General features: G+C 52.1%; 2 protein-coding genes across 2 annotated transcripts; both read right to left on the bottom strand.

The window, feature by feature from the left end:
- Nucleotides 1-884: 884 nt before the first annotated feature.
- LOC104047972 (keratin, type II cytoskeletal 6A) lies at nt 885-8,211 on the bottom strand. Its single transcript, XM_064474392.1, has 9 exons — nt 7,420-8,211; nt 6,593-6,807; nt 4,791-4,851; nt 4,185-4,280; nt 3,713-3,877; nt 3,067-3,192; nt 2,371-2,591; nt 1,957-1,991; nt 885-1,832 (listed from the first exon to the last, which is right to left on the bottom strand). Exons 1-9 carry the CDS (start codon nt 8,002-8,004, stop codon nt 1,552-1,554), a joined length of 1,785 nt encoding a protein of 594 aa, XP_064330462.1. The 5' UTR covers nt 8,005-8,211; the 3' UTR covers nt 885-1,551.
- A 5,011-nt stretch (nt 8,212-13,222) lies between these two features.
- Nucleotides 13,223-18,235, bottom strand: LOC104047973 (keratin, type II cytoskeletal 6B). The gene is made up of 9 exons (XM_064474387.1): nt 17,534-18,235; nt 16,408-16,628; nt 15,769-15,829; nt 15,150-15,245; nt 14,867-15,031; nt 14,611-14,736; nt 14,058-14,278; nt 13,905-13,939; nt 13,223-13,671 (listed from the first exon to the last, which is right to left on the bottom strand). Exons 1-9 carry the CDS (start codon nt 18,233-18,235, stop codon nt 13,223-13,225), a joined length of 2,076 nt encoding a protein of 691 aa, XP_064330457.1.
- Nucleotides 18,236-19,055: the final 820 nt, after the last annotated feature.

The following is a 19,055-nucleotide window of genomic DNA, read 5'->3' as shown; positions in this document are numbered from 1 at the left end:
CCCCTTTCCTCCCCCGTGGGTCGTGCGCCGGTTCCTGCCGCCGGGGCTGGGCTCCCACCTCGCACCATGCTTCCCAATGGCTGCTGCCAGGATCTGTGCTTGGCCCTACAGCCTTGCAGGGAGCAAGAGCCAGGGGATGCCCACGGAGCCACAGGAGGGAGCCCGGGAACAGCGTGGGAGCCTGGCTGAAACCCTCCGTCCAGGCAGGTCTTTGAAACCTCCCGGGGGGCTGGATGGGAATTAGGAGGCCGGGCGCTGTGGGCACCTTGGAAGACCTCAGGTTCATTCAAAATGAAGCTGAGACCCCAAAACAGCCCTTCCAGAGGACCAGCGAGCATAGTTAGTGAGGTATTTGTGTGTGCTAGGGGGAATCCTCCATGTGCGAGCGCTGCACGTGCAGATATTTGGCACTTTGCCCTGTGTCCACCCCTCTTTGCTGGGCTCCTCTGCCATAAGGTCTCCTCCTGTTTGCAGTGTTAACTAACGGCCAGGCTGAGCCCAGCTAAACCTTTGGGAATCACCCTCCTTTTCCCACTCCCTGGCCCTTTCTCGCTCCTGCAGTGACGGGCAGAAAGGGCAGTTTTGCGGTTAACCACTGCAGTGGGATTCATCCAGCTTTTGCTCAGCCCTGAGGCGGCTTTTCCTCCCCACACCTCAGTTCTCTGTCCATCCCACCCTTCTTTCCATGCTCCCCAGCCTATCCCAGAGCCACACCAGAGCCTGAGCCCTAAAACTGAGGATTTTTTCCTCAAGGCAATGGTCCTTTCTCATGAAGTGCCTACAGAGGGTCCCCACTGCAGCTGGGGCACGGCATGCATCCATACCCAGGTCAGCAGAGAAGAAAAGCCAAAAAGCAGCAGATTTTAAAAATGACAAATGCTCTTTATTGGACAATACAGTATGGTAGGCTTGGAAGTGAAAAGGCTGTAGCCATGAGGACAAAGAGTTAGAAATCAGTGTGGCAATTCATATACACAGAAAGCAATAACATTTCCCACAGGTGCCTGAGAAAACAGAAGGGGCTGGAAAAAAAAAATATCTTTACTTGCAGACAAAACATTTGGAGGTTGTAACACGTGTTGCGGGCAGAGGCTTTTAGAGCATCTCGGAGCTATTTTCATTGCTGAGGAGCCGGTGGTTTCCCAAGGCTGTCACCCTTGTTTTAGGACGAATGAAACGAATGTGCGTGGCCGAGCGCGGCTGTCCCCTTCAGCAAAGTGCTTCCGCTTCACTTCAAATGCGTAGCTCCAGGGGGCGAACACGGGAAAAGCAAGGACTGTGCTGAAAGAGGGCCACCCCCGGCGTCTGCAGCGGCTCTCCAAAGCCCTGTCAGTGACCTGTTACAACCTATGCTTCAGCCAAAGGTGCTCCAGATTCTCGCAGTTGGGGTCCTGGTCTCCCCCCCGCTGCCCCAAAGGTGGAGGGTGACGGATGGAGGAAGGAGAGGGTCTAGCGCAGCTATTTACACCATTGAATTCATAGGGCAGCACTTGCTTTCGGAAGGCAGGAAACACGTCGTCGTCCGTGCCGAGGGCTCCGCGCTCACCATCCTTATCTGATGGTCTTTTTGCTAGTGGTGGTCTTGGAAACGATCCTCACGCTGCCTCCTGTGCTGGAGCCGATGCCTCGGCTGCTCCCAGAGCTGAAGGTGCTGCCTCCGCCGTAGGTGAGCCCCCCGCTCAACCCTCCGCTCCCGACTCCGAAGCCACCGCCACTGCTCATGCTGTAGCCGCCGCCGCCGCCGCCGCCGCCGCCGCCCATGCCGAGACCTCCGCCCATGCCCAGGCAGCTGCCGCCGCCGTAGCCCATCCCGCTCGAGGTGCTGACCACAGCTGCAGGGAGACACAGCGCACACCCGCGTTAGGGTCCTGCCGGCTGCCCGAGGCGGGGGGACCCGCACCGCCACCCCTACGGCGGGGGGGAGCAAGCAGGGGTGGAAGGGGGGGAGGTACTTACAGACGCTCACGGCTCCGACTCCCTCTCCGGCAAGCCTGTTGGGGAAGGGGAAAGTAAGCAATAATGCCAAGGCACAGACAAGATATAACATTAGCTACTGGGACCATATAATTAGACTTCCATGGCCTCCAGTAGGGACTATCCTCTGGTGGGGTAAGTCTTCTTCACAGGTGAAAGGTGATAGCGCTCATTTTAGTGCATCAGGTTCCAAGAGCTGGATAAACTCATCTTTTCCCTAGGAAGCCCACAAGGTAAAGTATCCCTCTCTCTGCCCTTGTTCTACATCTTGGTGCTCTTCTATATCTTCATGAACTTGGTGCTCCAGCCCATTAGGGTGAGCTCGCGCTTTGAGCCCAAGGTGATGCGCCCTGATCTGAAGAGCGGCACACAACAGGTCCACGTGCTTGTCCTCACCTGCTCTCCTCGCCCTCCAGCAGCTTCCTGTAGGTCGCGATCTCGATGTCCAGGGCCAGCTTGACGTTCATGAGCTCCTGGTACTCGCGGAGCTGCCGTGCCAGGTCAGCCTTAGCCTTCTGCAGAGCATCCTCCAGCTCGGCCAGTTTGGCCTTGGCATCCTTGAGGGCCATCTCCCCGCGCTCCTCCGCCTCAGCGATGGCTGCTTGGAGATTGGCACACTAGAAGCAAAGGAAACAGATCTTTGTTTAATTTGGGCTACCCCAAACTGCTGTCTTGAGTATTGCTATGGCTTGGTAGATGCTGGCTCCCAGCATGGCCCTGAGAGCTCCTGATGGGCCACTGGGAAGGTGCCGCCGGGCAGGTAACTGGGAGCTGCAGCCATAATCCCGTCCCCCAAGAAATGGAAAGACATCTGCATCTCTTTGCTTTGCTACGTGCCTTTGCTGGGCTGGCTTAGTTGCTCGCAACTTGCTTCCCCAGCAAGAAAATGGCTATCGCAGCACATCCTTCCACCGAGGGACCTTCTCTGGTGGGCAGAGACAGAGGTGGTCATGCTCGCCTTGATGCAGGGGAGGAAGCCTGACCTTCCAGCCCTACTCCCGTGCCAGGCACTGGCTCTTTCCGCTGTGCCTGGGCACCATCACCTCCTGCCCGCCCCCCACCATGCAGCTCTGGGGGAGCGTCCCCTCCTACCTGTTTCTTCACACTCTCGATCTCGTTCCGCAGCCTCTGGACCATCCGGTTGATCTCCGAAATTTCTATCTTGGTGTTACGCAGGTCGTCGCCGTGCCGCCCGGCGGAGACCTGGAGCTCCTCATACTGATATGTAGAAAGGAGGAGAGCGCTGGTTAGGCACCACGGGGCTTGGGGAAGGGTGAGGGGACTTCAGGGCACAAAGCGCAGGTCTGGGTGCAGGGTGAGGGCAGGGGATGACATTCCTCTGAGCAACCTGCCCGTGGAATAACGGCATTTGCCTTAGGTGTCAATATATGCTCAGGCAGCAGCTATTGCGTTGCATAGAGCACCTGTGGGTTGTCACCTACTGTTAAGAACCTGGAAGGGAAAGATCTGTGTCTAAAGCCAGATCTACCAGTGGCTCCTTGTGAGCCCAGGGTCAAGGCATTTAAGCATCTTCCTTGGGTTCACCGCAAGGAATATAAGGCTGACCAAGAGTAGCGGTCCACAAGCAAACACTGGGGGTTTGTACGCAAGAGGATATTGCAACACGCATAGAAAATAAATTAATCTCTGGTGTAACACTGTGATCCTTCCTCCGTTAGTCCCGCCTCCCATCAGCTAGAATGATGAGTCCAGAAATCAGTCTGTCCTGGTTACCCACCTTGTTTTGGTACCAAGCCTCAGCCTCAGCCCGGCTCCGGTTGGCGATGTCCTCGTACTGTGCTTTGACCTCTGCAATGATGCTGTTGAGGTCCAGGTTACGGTTGTTGTCCATGGACAGGACCACGGAGGTGTCGGATACTTGCTGCTGCATCTGGGACAATTCCTGCAGAAGACACAAAAAAATTGAGTCAGTGGTGTGGTATCTGGGGTGGAAACCGTGCGGACAAGCGATGGCTTGGGAACCCTCGCTGCCAAGCCATTGTCTTGCACTTCCCCCTGCTCTGTCTCTAACAGAGACTGTCTACCCTGTTCTGTCTTGTTGCCTGCATTGTGATTTCAAACACGCAGTGACCACCTTCTCTTTTACCACTGTCCAGCACTGAGCATGGTGGCCGGAGCTCCGGGGCATGGAGAGCCGTACGGCCAGGGAGCTGCGGAGGGTGCTGCCGTGGGGAGAGCTGACTGCTTACCGCTTCGTAGAGAGCTCGCAGGAAGTTAATTTCATCTGCCAGTGCATCTGCTTTGGCCTGCAGCTCAACTTTGTTCATATAAGCACCATCAACATCCTAAAGAAAAGAAAAACCAAAGACGTCTGATGAAACCAAACCACAAGCCATATGGGCTTCAGGACACGAGTGGGACCATCTCTCTGCTTCCAGGTCTGTTATGCTTTAAGCTTGTTTTTATATTGTTATGATCAAGGTTTTGGGTTTGGGGTTTTTTTTATGTAATGTTGGACATTTACTGTGAGCCAGAACCAGGTTCTTGGGCAGAAGGCAAAGCTCTGACTCTTGGGGAAGTGACCCAAGACAGAGTTGAACTGAGCCGCCAGAGACCAGACGGTTTGCAACTGCAGCTGGAGGATCTATCTTCAGAAAACAGCAGCTCCATCAGCATGGAGAAGGTTATGCCCATTCGTGGCCTCGGAAGGGCCCAGCCCGTACTCCTAGATGTGCCAACATCATAGGCTGACCCAGCCATGAGGCTGCAGGACCCCAGCTCCCATCAGCTTGGGTTGAAGTCTCTGCATGCCAAGTTAATGTCATTGCCTGCCCCATAACTCCCAGTTCACTCACCTTCTTGAGGACCACGAACTCATTCTCGGCACCAGTGCGCCGGTTGATCTCATCTTCATATCTGTTAGGATAAAAGAGTGAGAGGGTTTTGGTGGAAACAAAGAGCAAAGCCAGCATGGGAAGCAGAGATGGGACCACTCCGGTCCCAAATCGTTAGTTGTGGCTCACAGATACGTCCCTTAGTCCCTCCTGTTTACAGTACCAAGCAGGTGCAGAGCAAATGATTACTGACTCTGTGCCTGCAAGGCTCCATGGTGTGCGTAGTCCCAGCTAAAATTAATAGATTCTAATCACTGCCCTTAAAGTCAAGGTCTTACATAAATGTGTGTGGGATCAGAGCCCGTGTCAGTGGGAAGCAGGCGCAGATATTCTTGCTGACCTTTGCCCCAAAGCAAAGTTATGCAAAAGGCTTTCAGCGAAGCTGCGTCGCAATGCCCGCAAATACGTAATAACGTAACAATTTGATATTTGATATTATAATGATGCTGATGGCTCTGAATAACCCGCTGCAGCGTTTAATTAAAAAAAAAGTCTGCGATTCTTTAGCCGTGGTTGTGCAAGAGCAGATCATTATGCCTCCGACTACATTTCTGTGGAACTTTTTATGGCTCTGAGCAACACCTTCTCATCAGATAATCAGGGCAGGGCTTAGCTAGAAAGGAGACAAGACATGTAGGCTGTTGAGGCAAAGACCTGGATTTTAAAGGCAGGTTCGTGCCAGTCCTTTAATATTGGCAGAGATATCCCTGCAGATGGATCTCCAAGCGGGCACGGGAAGAAGTGGAAATTAGCCAGTGGACTGAGAACCAACTCTAGACCTGAAAGACAATGCGTTCGCTTTCCCAGGCGGTAGCTCCAAAATCCAGACAATATCATTAGTCATTTTTGGCCTGATCAGTATTTCTAAAAGCCCGTAACACAGATCGAAACTTGAAATGCACCCAAGTACAGCATACCAGGAGCTATGTGAGTCCATCCTGTCAGCTCTAAGTGCCGTCTCCCCATCCCCCACCCCGAAAAAATATCTGTCTCTTCGCACTCTTAAGTATCTAATATAAACATATTTTAGGCCTCCAGGGTGTTTTTCTCAAATTTGCACTTGGCCAGACCTGGTTGAATAAGGGGGAGATTGTTCTCACCAGACTACAGCCAACTAAGAATGAACAGCCTCGCCTAAAAAAACACCTGGATGTCCCTTATAGTCAGCAGGCACCGGCTGGCACGTCCTTAAAATGATTCATCCCACCTCTGCTGGACACCTTATCTCAGGGTGGGATTAGATGCCTCCCCAGGGAAATCGTATTCTTTGACAACGGCCAGAGAAAATAGCTGAGCATCCTTCACGGCTCGGAGCTGAGTGAGGCCGAGCACACGCGGGTCGCCCGGGGCCCTCCGGAAAGGCTGGGATTTCCTTTGCGAAAATAGAAATGGGGGATTTTGGAGCTGGCAGTTTATGGCTATGATTCATTCCCTTTTTGCATGTCTATTATACTCATAAGTTACGCGTTTTTCTGTCTCCAGTTGTATTCTTTTGGGAGACTCAAGGGATCAGACCATCACCTCCGTTACACCGGAGCAGCTTCCCACGGGTGTATGGATTCTGTGCTAAACGCTGATCCTGCACATAAGGAACCTGACATAGCTCGAGGTAATTCTGAGATCAAGTTTTGCTTTTATACGTTCATTTTGCAAACTGGAAGAGGAACCCAGTGCAAACACAAGGTGTGCACGGTGAGCATGAGCCGCCTGCCCTGATTTTCCCCATCTGTTAATCATTTATGCTACAGAGCACGATTTCTTACTTGTTCTTAAAGTCTTCCACCATGTCCTGCATGTTCCTCAGCTCGGAATCCAACCTTCCCCTCTCTCCCATGAGACTGTCTAGCTGCCGTCTGAGATTGTTGATGTAGGCTTCAAAAAGGGGCTCGAGGGACTTCCTGGTGACTGTGTGACCTTGCTCTTGGAGGAGGCTCCACTTGGTCTCCAGCACCTTGTTCTGCTGCTCCAAAAAGCGCACCTGGGGAGAAACAAAGTCAGGCACATGCTGAAGCCCATGTGAACAATGCACAATAATCCCCCACTGCCAGGGAAAGGAAGGATCATTCAACGCAGGAAGAAAAGGTCAAGAGACACTGGGACAGTCGTGGGGAAATGGTTAGGATCTTCCTAATTTAGGACACCAGATTCTCGAAAGTATCAAAAGCAGCTAAGATGTTTAGCGAGATATTTCAAGAGCTATTAAGCAGGCCAAACGCATGTATTTGCAGCGTTAGGTGTTTCTCCCCTCCCTAGACGCTCAGCCCACCTTACTGGTTTACGGTGGTGTTATCCCATTGAGTTGTATAGAGCTTTGCCATTTTACAACCAGTAGAAGGTCCATCCAGCCCCCAGGATGTTTTTTACAGGGAGGAGAGGGATTTACTTTTTCAGTAAAATAAGACGCTGAAAAACTCAGGCTTTGCAAAGAGGAAACATAAGACAGTTCTTAGTTTTCAGCCAAAGCCACGCTGTTTCTCGGCTGGGATTAGTTCAGGCAAGCCCCTATATCCAAGGGAAGTTTCTTCCTGTTGTTCTTTCCCGAGGCAACTGATAATATGCAAAGGGTTGATGTTTAAGACCAAACTCTCACCTTGTCGATGAAGGAGGCAAATTTGTTGTTGAGGGTCTTGATCTGCTCCCGCTCCTGTGTTCGCACCTTCTGGATTTCCGGGTCGATATCCAGCTTGAGGGGTGCCAGGAGGCTCTGGTTGACGGTCACTTCTTGGATGCCACCAGGTGGGCAAACAGGGAACCCGGGGCCACCTCGACCACCAAATCCGGGACCTCCCAGCCCAAATCCACCGCCCAGCCCATAGCCGCCAGCACCACCAGTTCCTCCTAAGCCAAAACTAGCGCCTGCTCCACTACCATAGCCAAGACCAAAGCTAGTTCCTCCACCAAAGCTGTATCCACCACCGGCTCCACTCCGTAGACCTCCACCAACTGAGCTGTAGGAAATTCTTTTGCTTCCACCTAGGTTATAGAGACTTCTGCTGCCGAAACCACCGCCGGCTCCGAAGCCTCCTCCACCTCCGGCTCTTCCTCCTCCAACTCTGGAGACAGAGACAGAACTAAAACTGCTTCTGGTACCACCGCCACCTCCTACGATAGCAGAGCCTGAGCTAAAGCCCCTCATGCCCCCTCCAGTAGATGTTCTGAAAGAGAGCCGACTCATGGTGGCTTGTTCAATTGGAAATGCAAAGAGCAGGAGAGGGGAAAAAAAAAAGGCTGGTGAATAAAAGCTGCGTGGCAGGAAAAGAGCAGAGGGCAACGGAGACAGAAACCCCTGTGATGGGAGAGCTTGGGAGCCTCCTCTTTTATCTGCTTGGAAAACTTGGCACGGGAATTCAGAACTTGATGTGCCTTGCAGCAACTTGCCTTGTCAAACACACCTAGGCTACAGCGAGGCGCTGAAAAATGCATTGTTTGCAGGCAAGAAAGTAACGGAGTGAGGGAGCTCCCCCCTCCACCAAAGCCTGCCGCTCTGAGTCATGAAATTAGGACTGCATGGGACGACTCGCTGAGGTCTTTGCTCTGGAGCAGGATGCAACACGATTCTCCCCAGACCCTGGGAGCCAGTTTTCCTTAGGCAAGGCTCACTCTGACTACGGTTCCTTGCTCTCAAGCTTTTGCAAGGTGAAGCTTAGGGTTTAACACTTCGCACAGCAAACAGGGCAGCGTCAACAGGGGCTTTTCTGAGGCTGCAGCTCTGGGACTGGATGCGCTGGCTTGGGAAAGCGGGGGCTGAAGGTGGTTTTACTTATATTGCAGCTCTTTTGAGTTCTTTCAGAAAAGGGATCTAAATGATCGTGGGCTTGCAGAGAATAGCTGAGTGGACGTTGTCTCGTGGTAGTATTTTCTGGGGTCTTACCAAAAAAATTATCTCCCCTCTTTGCAGGGGAAACGGAGTCGTTAGGTGGCTTTCGAAGGCAGCGAGTAAATCTGTTTTCCAAAATAACTTCAAATTACATTAAATAGTACTATGAGACTTACAAAATAGTTATTAAAAAGATGCTTGAAATGATTGCTCTTCTTTTGAACCTCCTCGTCAGGCTCAGGGTTCAAAAGCTCCCTGTGTAGTGGTATCTTTATCACTTTTTTTCCGCCCCCCCAATATTTAACCAGCAGCTTCCATGTCATTGCTGGCTCTCCAAGACGTTCTGTGAAGGGGAATTCACCCGCTTTTCTTCCAGCTCTCTCCCACCCCTCCTTCACTCTGCTGAGATCATTCAGCCCCCGAGGAAGATTTTTTTCGAAAATAGCCTTTGCCCCTTGATTTGGGCTCTCGGGTGAACCCTCGCCCCGGAGCCTCAGTCCCCTCGGTGAGGCTGGGTTGTGGTTTAGGGCGGCGTAGTGGCAGGAGAGCTGGGGACCTCCGCTCTTGGGTCTGTGAGGAGAAGGTATCCCCTCCCTCCCAAAATCCTTCTGCAAACCGGCCTGTGCCCAGCCGCACCCTTGTGCCGCGAGGGCTGCCCACCTCGGTCCTGTTAAATGTCAGATAAAACAATAGCGTGAGGCAGAGGGGCGAAACCCCGAGCAGCTGCACACAAAGGTTCTCAAAATCAGCTACGTGAGCAATAAGTGCGGGAGCTTAACCCAAAACGAGCGGCTTGAGGGTATCTGCTATATCTCATAGCTTGTTTCTGTTGATGTGTTTCCAAGTGCCGTTTTCCCTGTCTGGGAACTTGAAAGAACCTGAGCAGAAGGGGTTGGGTCTTGGGGTTGGTTTTTGTTTTTTTTTTTTGTATTGGTTTTTTTCTCCCTCATCGCAATCAGAAAAAGGCAGTGCTCACAGCTATCATCTCCTGCGAGCGCTGCTGTCACTGCTCACTGCCAATAGCGTGAGTCACCGGCACCCGCAGCGCCTTCGGGCGAGCTACTGGGAAGCCGGTCCCTGGACAGGCTGTTGCAAAGCACCCTTCCCGCTGACGGGGAGACGGCTGGGTGGTAGCAAGGGGGTGCTCTCGCCTCGGCAGTGGCGACGTGGGAACCTCCTGGGTGCTGCAAGCGCGGCGTTTCGCCGGGCAAACTGCACCCGCGCTCACGCGTCCAGAGGCAACGAACCCCCGTTTCGCAGGGGACCTCAGTAATGACACCGCTGGGGTTGTCCTGATACTGAAAATAAATAACTTCTGTTAGAAGCACAGCAGATTTATGGAGATTTGCCTCCCTAAGCCTGCAGATGGGAATTGGCACACGTGTGCCGGATCCTGTGGACGGGGGCCAGGCAGGGAGCCTGCCTTTGGCTTCCAAAGAGCTATGCAAAGTCACACCTGGGAACCAGAGCACCGGCTGCAAATGTTTTAATTAAAGCAAAGAGAAAGGATTCATGTTGAAGGCAGTCATTACCTCCCCAGCTCTTCTAGGAAAGCCTGTTGCTGCAGACAACGGTAATTAAGTGGAATATTACAAAGGTCTTGGAAGAGTAAATCAAACGGTTGTTTAGGCACCAAAACAAGGAAAAATCCTTGCAGTGTCTCCCAGCCCCACGCAGTTTCCTTGCGTGGCTTCTGTCGCTCATGTGCCCTGTCCTCCTGAAGCTGCCCTGGGTCGCGGGAAGGTTGCCTGCGGGGACGGCGTCGGCTCGGGCGGCAGGATTTGCCGCAGAGGGGCTGCCGGGAGGGTGAGGGCACTGCTGGGGGCGGTGGGTGGGCCGGGGGTGCAGAGCAAAGGCAGGGGGACCGGGGCCAGCTGAGGTGCTTGCAGGAGCTCGGCTGCCCGTGAGCACCGCTTTTGGGCTCTGTTGTTTGCTCCTTTTTTTTTTTTCTCAGCATGGGCTGGAAGAAAGACATTAAAAACTCTTAAGGTTAGTTAAGGTTAGGTTGTCATTAGCTTTGTTAATTCCTCACACCCGTGCTGTGTAACTCAGCGTTCGCAGAGGCGAATAGAGACATCGAGGTGACTCAGAGTTTATTTTTAACCTTCCTTTATTTTTGGCCTGTCTGTCTGCAACGTTCTCTGCAACAGCAGGGGCCGAGGAGCCGGGTCTTGCCCCCCGACTTTGGCCTTTCTCGCTGCGGCTGCTTTGATTTTCTGGGTGAAGGGAGCATTTGATGCTCCGGTGTGTCGGTGCGTCTGGGTTTCAGCGAGCTTGTGCCGAAGCGGTTGCGAGCGTCTGCCGTAAACCTGCGGGGCTGGCGTGTACTTGCTTGCTCTTCCCCATTTGCTGCGCCGAGTTATGTAAAGCCGGGATGTTGAGAGGTCAGGGAAGAGCGAAGCATCTGACTCTTTGAAATGCAATAAGGCGTGTTTGAGGGCCTTTCCCCCCCTTTTTTTCTTTTTTAGTCTCCTTTTGCAATGATGGCTGACCAAAATTCATGCATCGGTTGGTGAGTCGCTCTGCTGCAGCTCACCGAAACCCATCCTCAATCTAGATCATCCTGATAAAACCCTCCCCCAGAGCCCTGTTTATGCTTGTGTTTTTAAGAAAGCAAAAATGAAATACTCACGTTTGTGCCCGAGCTAACAGAGCGGTGCAAACCACCTTCAGTGGAAGAAAGGCTTTAAATTAACCTCAATCATGTGTTAAGAAATGAACGGTGATTAATTTTTTTGGTCACTTAATGGATAAACCCCCACCCTCCTCCTCCTCCTCCTTTCTCTGATTCTTCCATTTGTTTGGGGACAACTGATTTCAAGCTTATTATGAGTTTATCAGAATTTTGAAACTTTTCCCCCAAAGTAAAGCAGAAGCCCCCTCCAGTTCACTCTGCTGAAGGCTGGGAATATTTCCTGCTCCTGGTTCTGTTTTAGAATAAAAAGATGTAGGAACAAATAAATTACAATCCAGTTTTATTGGACACATTCCAAAAAGAGAGAGAGGAAGGAAAACACAGCGTCATATCACTATCGTCGAAGTATAAAAAGCTGCGATTTTCTTTTTTAATGGTACGTTCACAAAAACGAAAAGAGACGGTGGAAGGCTAGAGGGGCAAATCCCATCAGAAAGGGGAAAGCAGATTTTGGGCACTGGCGTGCCTTTGGGCTCCTGCTCCCGATGGCCTCGTTTCCCATGCGCTGGGCTGAAACCTGGCTGCACTTTTCAGGTTACCAAATATCTGTCTCTTGGCAGAGAAACCCACACGTAGTGGAGATGCTGAAATACCCCCAGGAGCAGTATGGACGTGGCCCTTTGGGCACTTTTTTTCAGTGTAATTTTCGCTGTCGCGGACTTTTACCTTGACCGCTGCCACCAAGGCAGTGGGGAGGGTCAGCGAGGCTTGGACTGTTGGATGACTTGGCGTTTGTTAAGCCGTTCCCACAAAACCTAGCGAGAGACAGGGCAGCAACCCGATTTAACTGCAAACACTCGTCTTGCTTTTGAAGAACTCTCTCACCCAATAATTATTTAGAACTAAAAAATCCTGTAATTTAGAGAAGAAGCCCTTTTCCACATGCTTTGGACCAGTCACTGGTGGTTCCTCTGACAAAACACACCCACGAGACTACGCGTACGGCGCCGCTATGGGCACTCTTTTCATTTAAGAAGGGAAAGGACAGGAATGGGAGAGTAGTTTGAGCTTCCTTTTAGATAAGCTTGTTGCAAGTTGAGTCCGCATCCCTGTGGGTGGTACTTTCCAGATGGAGGTATCTCAGATTGCTTTCCCAGTATTAGGAAACCACTCTGAACCACTGGCCAGGCCCCTGTGCCTGGCTTCACACAGCTGCAACGCTCAGCACATCTGGAAGAAAGATGTTTTTTGAAGCTTGGCTGTGAATGGGGGAAAAAAAAAGGTCTTCCATCGCACTCGAGTGACTCCCACCAGGCTCTGTGTTCCCATAATTAGGGGTGTTTTAAGAGGGGCCCCACGCTTGCAAACCACTGCCTGGGATCTTTCAGCAGCCTCCTGGGGTATTTCTGCATAGCAGAAAAACGACCCGCCTCTCTGATAAAGATGAGTGGCGTAACTTGAAGGAGCAAGTTTGGTTCATCCCAGCAGTGAAGACAAAGCAGGCTGAACTGAAGCCAAGTTCCCAGCCCATCCCTGGGCTTCTGTGGGCCAGAACTGAGCTAAAAACCCAAGTTATTGCTTCTTCTCTGCTATTTGAGCTCTCTGAGCTGATGGCTGTCAGCTAGCCACAATTACAAACAAGCTGCTCAGCTTCATTAAAAGCAAACAACAACAACAAAAAAAACCCCAACCAGGCAATTCCCCATTCAGAAAATCACTTAGGCCTGTATTTTCCGTTTAATCCTGTTTCAGGTACTGTGAGAGGTCTGGTTAGCGCACGCGCCGCTGCTGTTCCTGACCCGTGATCCGAAGGCGTCAGAGCTACGGTGCGAGGGGCCGGGGCAGCGGTGGGCGGAGGGGATGGTGGTGTGCAGGAGCGATACAGGAGTAATGCAGGAGCAGTGTGGGAGCGGCGGCCTTGGGGAGGGTCTGGTGTTGGTTTTACTCGGGCTGCGGAGCATTCTTCAGGCTTTGGCTTTTTATGCTCTTTTTGCTGGAGGAGGTTTTGGAAACAATTTTCACACCTGGGTTGGTGCCTTTTGCACTGCCAGAGCTGAAATTCCCTCCGCTGGTGCTCGGACCGCTGCCGCCACCTCCTCCGTAGCCAAGACGGCTGGCATAGCTGAGACTGCTGCCGCCTCCAAATCCACCTCCGACACCTCCACCACCCCCGAGTCCAAGTCCTCCACTTCCGAAGCTGTAGCCTCCACCACCGCCACCACTTCCAAGACCAAAACCACTTCCACTGCCTCCTCCAAGACCAAAACCGCTTCCACCACCACCTCCAAGACCAAAACCGCTTCCGCCGCCTTCTCCGCTGAGGCTCAGTCCACCAAATCCTCCGCCTAACCCAGCTACACCACCTATGCCAGAGCTGGAGCTGATGACAGCTGGAAGAAAAATAAACCAGAGGGTCGGACATCTGCTTGGCAATCGCCCAGTTCCAAAAAGCACCATCGTCAGGACCTGGACCTACAGGACTTGAACACAACTCTGTGCAAGCCACTGATGCCGGTGCTAGGCTCAGAACATCTTATATTGGGCAAACCCTCCCTTCTCCCGAGGTTGCTCACAGCCTCTGCTCCCAACGGGCCCAAAGCAAGGCAAAAACTGTGGTACTTACAGTAGCTGATGGGGCTGAGTCCCTCTCCGCTCAGCCTGTTGGAGGGCAGATAAAGGGGAAGGTTAGAGCAAAGTGAAGGAGAGTCAGGGAGACCAGCTGCTGGCAGGGGCAAAGCGATAGTCGCTGTTATTCCCGCAGGGATTTTGCTCCCACCTGCTCTCCTCGCCCTCCAGCAGCTTCCTGTAGGTCGCGATCTCGATGTCCAGGGCCAGCTTGACGTTCATGAGCTCCTGGTACTCGCGGAGCTGCCGCGCCATGTCAGCTTTGGCTTTCTGCAGGGCATCTTCCAGGTCAATCATCTTTGCCTTGGCATCCTTGAGGGCCAGCTCGCCACGCTCCTGGGAGTCTCCGATGGCCGTCTGCAGGGTAACACACTGCAAGAGGAGGGGTTGGGGCTCCTAAATACTGCTTTTCTTTTTGGGTAAGGGTCACCCAAGGAAGAAAACCCTTCTGGTTGGGGTGATAATGAAAAAAGGTTACAACTGAGGTCATTCACCCAGAGCTAACATTGCTGGAGTTGAAATGCCAGCCCGGCAAGAATGATTTAACACGCGTTGCAGCGTGGAACCCTCTTCAGGAGGGAATTCAACACGTTTAAAGAGGTGCATCATACTCTGGCTGCTAAAGTCCCCGGTCAGCAAAGCAGAGCTGCGGTGCTAAGCGACCTCAGAACGGGGGGTCTGCGGGCTCCTTTTGCCATTCCTACCTGGTTCCTCGCGTTCTCTATCTCTGACCGGATCCTCTGGATCAGCCGGTTGAGCTCAGAGATTTCCCCCTTTGTGTTGCGCAGGTCGTCGCCGTGTTTGCCAGCCGCGGCCTGCAGCTCCTCGAACTGGGGTTCAGAAGGAAGAGCAAACCGTCTGAGAGGTCCACGTGGACAAGATGCAGCTCAAACAGCCTCATGCAGGCAGAGTAGTCATTTTCCCCAGACATGCATCCGCGGCATCTGTGGGTCTGTTCACCTTGGTTTGGTACCAGGCCTCCGCCTCGGCCCGGCTCCGGTTAGCGATGTCTTCGTACTGAGCTTTGACTTCGGCTATGATGCTGCTGAGGTCCAGGTCACGGTTGTTGTCCATGGACAGAACGACGGCGGTGTCGGACACTTGAGCACTGAGCTGAGCCAGCTCCTGCGTGGGAGCACACAGCATCCCGGGTCAGCCGCGCTTACCTTTTCGAATGCCGTGAGCGGTGGCGGTCACGGTCCGGGGGCGACAGGATGGAAATCGGGGGAGGGGGTGTCTGTACCGCGTCATAGAGCGCTCGGAGGAAACTCAGCTCATCGGTCAGGGCATCCACCTTGGCCTCCAGCTCCACCTTGTTCATGTAAGCAGCATCCACGTCCTGGAAAAGAGCAACCACGGGGAGATCTACAGCACCTGGTGCTTCTTTAGTTCAGCCAAGAACTGGCCAAGGCTGGAGATGAGGCTGCCCCTTTCACTGCCGCAGCGGTGCTGCCCGACTGGCGAGGCTGTGCTTGGCACATCCAACTGGAAGGAGCACCAAGAGGATGTCTCTTGGCCAGAAGAAGTGCTGTGTGTAACTTTGTTAGTGGATAAGGCGGGGGGCATTTGGCCATTTGGCCTCAGTACCTGGGTTCCCAGCACCGCTGACCATCTTTGACTCCACATGGCCTGTTTTGCCCAGGCAACCACGAGTGTGTGTGTGTTGTGGGACAGGAGCAAGACAAGAATTCACTTCCATCCTCCAACCCCCTCCATTCTTTCCCCCCAAAAGCACAATCCAAATGACAGCTTTTAAAGGGTGAGGATGCAGCTCCATGAGCTCACCCATCCTTTAGGACTCTCGCAGCCTGTGCAATGGTTAGGCTTAGCTCAGCGTCCGTAACATCTCATGTCTCACCCACCTTCTTCAGCAACACAAACTCGTTCTCCGCTGCTGTGCGTCGGTTGATTTCCTCTTCATATCTGCAGGGATAAAAGGAAAGACATGCTGGACCATACCTGGGTAAGCGGAACAGTCGTACAGGTAGGACTGCGAGGTTGTCTGGGCTGGGTATGGCATTTCAAAGCCAACCTCCTGGAAACTGCCCATCTCTGATTTGTGACAACCCCATTTCTCAAAAGGTTGAAATGACGTTTTGACATAATGCAGATGAAACAAGGAGGGTAATGCTTTTTTAGATGATTTTTTCCTTTGCAAGTTGTTGTGTCCGGGCTGAACCTGTGTTTTCTGATGGGAAGAATGTCGACAGAACACCTTTCTGCTGCTGTCGAGGAAGGCAGGGGTTCTGCAGGGGCAGAGACCTCACAGGAGTGGTGTGTAAGGGCCGATGAGTTAGGTACCATGTTATGGGCGAGAGCACAGACCAGAGATACATTTTTCCCTTTTCCTGTAGAAGGTTTGATGAATATCTCAGGCTAGATGTTTGACTTTCAGAAAGCTAAACTTGAGTGAGATTAATCCTACTGCCTGATGCTAAGCTGAACCATTTGCATCCCGTTTCACCCCAGGGTGCCTGGATGTGCTGCTAACAGACACTCACTTGTTCTTGAAATCCTCGACGAGGTCTTGCATGTTCTTCAGCTCCCCATCCATGCGTCCTCTCTCGTTGAGCAGGTTGGCCAGCTGCCGTTTCAGGTTGTTGATGTAAGCCTCAAAGAGCGGGTCCAGGTTGTTTTTGCCTGAGTTGTTTTTTTGACCCTGTTCCTGCAGGAGGGTCCATTTGGTCTCGAGCACCTTGTTCTGCTGCTCCAGGAAGCGAACCTGAGCATCGGGAAGCAGAGGAGGCTTAGCAGGAGATACCTGCGAGCATGCTGATGGCCAATAATCAGTAACTGGGGCTGATGCATAGCACAAACCAAGGAAGTCCCAAACCAAGAGTGTTAAATCCAGGTGTGAATTCCCTCCAGATTATCTAGGGCTATGTTAGGCCATCCAGTAGCTAAGCAAAGCTGCCCTCAGTGGACAGTTCTCTTCAGAGGCAATTTAATTTAGCCAGCCAAGGAGCAATCATTAGAAAATGAGGGTTCAGCTCTTTCATCACTTGCTTTCTTTAACGTCCTTTGGTTTTTCTTTCTTTGTAAGAGATATTTATCTTCCTTCATTAAAGCTAAGATCTGAGTGCTACAGGTTAAAAGACAAGTACTTAATTGCCTTTCCTTTTGCTCATACATACTACATATTTACCCAAGGAAAAGCCAAGGAAGGACTTAAGTTGAGTCAATGTAGAAACGACTTTAGCTTGCAGGCAATAAAGCAATAAGGACTAAGACGTCTGCTGTGATTCCCCACAGAGAGCTGGGTTGGGCAGCTAGATCTGAACCTGAAACTGGCTTACTTAGGAGACATGGTAGTGTTGGGTTGGGGGTTGGACTTGATGATCCTACAGGTCTTTTCCAACCTTAACAATTCTATGATTCTATTACTCCATTTGAGCTAATATATTTCTCAGGCACAAAACTTGGATCTGGTCCTCTTACTAGCAGTCTCTAGTCTAGTTTTCTGCCTTGTACCTGTTTAGAAGAATGTTCTTTTTTGGTTACTTTGATGAAGAAGTGCAGAGAGTTAATATGCAATAGAGTGTAGATCTATAAGGTCGTATTTCTATAGCTACAAGACTGTCTCGCTCCCTCTCTATCATGATTCCACAGCACTTGATGAAGTCTCACCTTGTCAATGAAAGAAGCAAACTTGTTGTTGAGGGTCTTGATTTGCTCCTTCTCATCTTTTCGCACCTGCTGGATGTTTGGATCTATCTCCAGGTTCAGTGGTGCCAGGAGACTCTGGTTGACAGTCACTTCTTGGATTGTTCCGACTCCAAGTGGGCCACCACCGAATCCCGCTGGGTTCCTGCCACCACCCAGCCCTCCACTGAATCCTCCCAGCCCCCCTACTCCACCAAAGCCAAACCCTGCACCACCTCCCTGTCCGCCACCGAAGCCAAGCCCACCAGCACCTCCACTGAAGCCGTATCCACCACCTCCACCGAAGCTGTATCCACCACCTCCACCACCAAGACCAAGTCCAAGACTTCCTCCAGCTCCGCCGCCACCAAGTCCACCACCACCGCTGCCTCCTAGGCCAGAGCCACCACCAGCTCCACTCCCAAAAGCAGCTCGGAAGCTGCTTCCAACACCGAAGGATATTCTCTTGCTACCACCAAGGCTGTAGAGGCTCCTGCTGCCAAAACCACCACCACCGCCGCCACCACCTCCTCCGATGAGCCTGCCAAAACCACCTCCACCTCCTCCAGGTCGTGCCACGGACATCGAACTAAAGCCAGCCCTGTTGCTGCTTGGAATAATAGCGGAGGCAGCGCTGTAAGATCTGCCTCCACCTCCCGCTCTCGTGCTGTAAGTCTGCCGGTGCATGGCAGCAGGGGGTAACAGCCCAGCGCGGGCAAGGAGCAGCAAGCGGAGAGGGCGCAGCTGTCTGGCGGAGAGGAGCGCGGGGTGCCCTTTTTATCCCTCCGGGGATCTGGGCTTGGTTGCATGGAAGTCCAGCGATCAATTTAGTGCCTTCATGGTTTTGACGTGCCGGGCAGCCAGCTGTCTTATTGAAACGTGTTAAACAGTGACTGCACTCAAACACACCTATCGGAGCCGGCGCGAGTCTGCTCAGCTAGAAGGGTTACCTAACTCCCTGATTTTTGGCAGGGAGAGCTCAGCCTTAGTGCAACGCCTCTGTATGCTTGCAGAGATGTATTATTTTATTTCCTCGCTGCCAAACAAAAGAAAAGAAACAAAAAGGAGTGAAAAAGAGAGATGCCTACCCAGGTACCCCTGTGCTACTTAGAAGATGCAGTAGAGCACACACGGACTCACAGGTTGGAAGGGGTCTCAGGGATCATCGGTACAGAGCTTTGTGGAGAGTCCTCTGAATTAACTTGCCTGAAAGGCAGTGAGACCAAAATGGCTAAATCTGAACATAAAATTTTCACGGGCCTTCTCTGTCTGAAGACACGGTGAGGGGGTGATGTTCACGACGCCTGACATCTCTTTCAGGGCTCTCATGTACCCAGCCTGCCTGTTCACGCTAGTCAGGCAGGGAACGGCTTTTTGGGCTGACTCAATACCTAGCGCAAGGAGGTCCTGATCATGATTTTCCTCTGAGCCACTATATTTAAATGTCACCTGAAGTTTTGGCCATTTAGTATTAGGTATTTCATCTATAGCAGGTTTCCTCAGCTTC

The sequence above is a fragment of the Phalacrocorax carbo genome, chromosome 27 (genome assembly GCF_963921805.1).
Source record: "Phalacrocorax carbo chromosome 27, bPhaCar2.1, whole genome shotgun sequence".
Classification (NCBI taxonomy): domain Eukaryota; kingdom Metazoa; phylum Chordata; class Aves; order Suliformes; family Phalacrocoracidae; genus Phalacrocorax; species Phalacrocorax carbo.
This window is presented reverse-complemented; position numbering and strand designations above follow the sequence as displayed.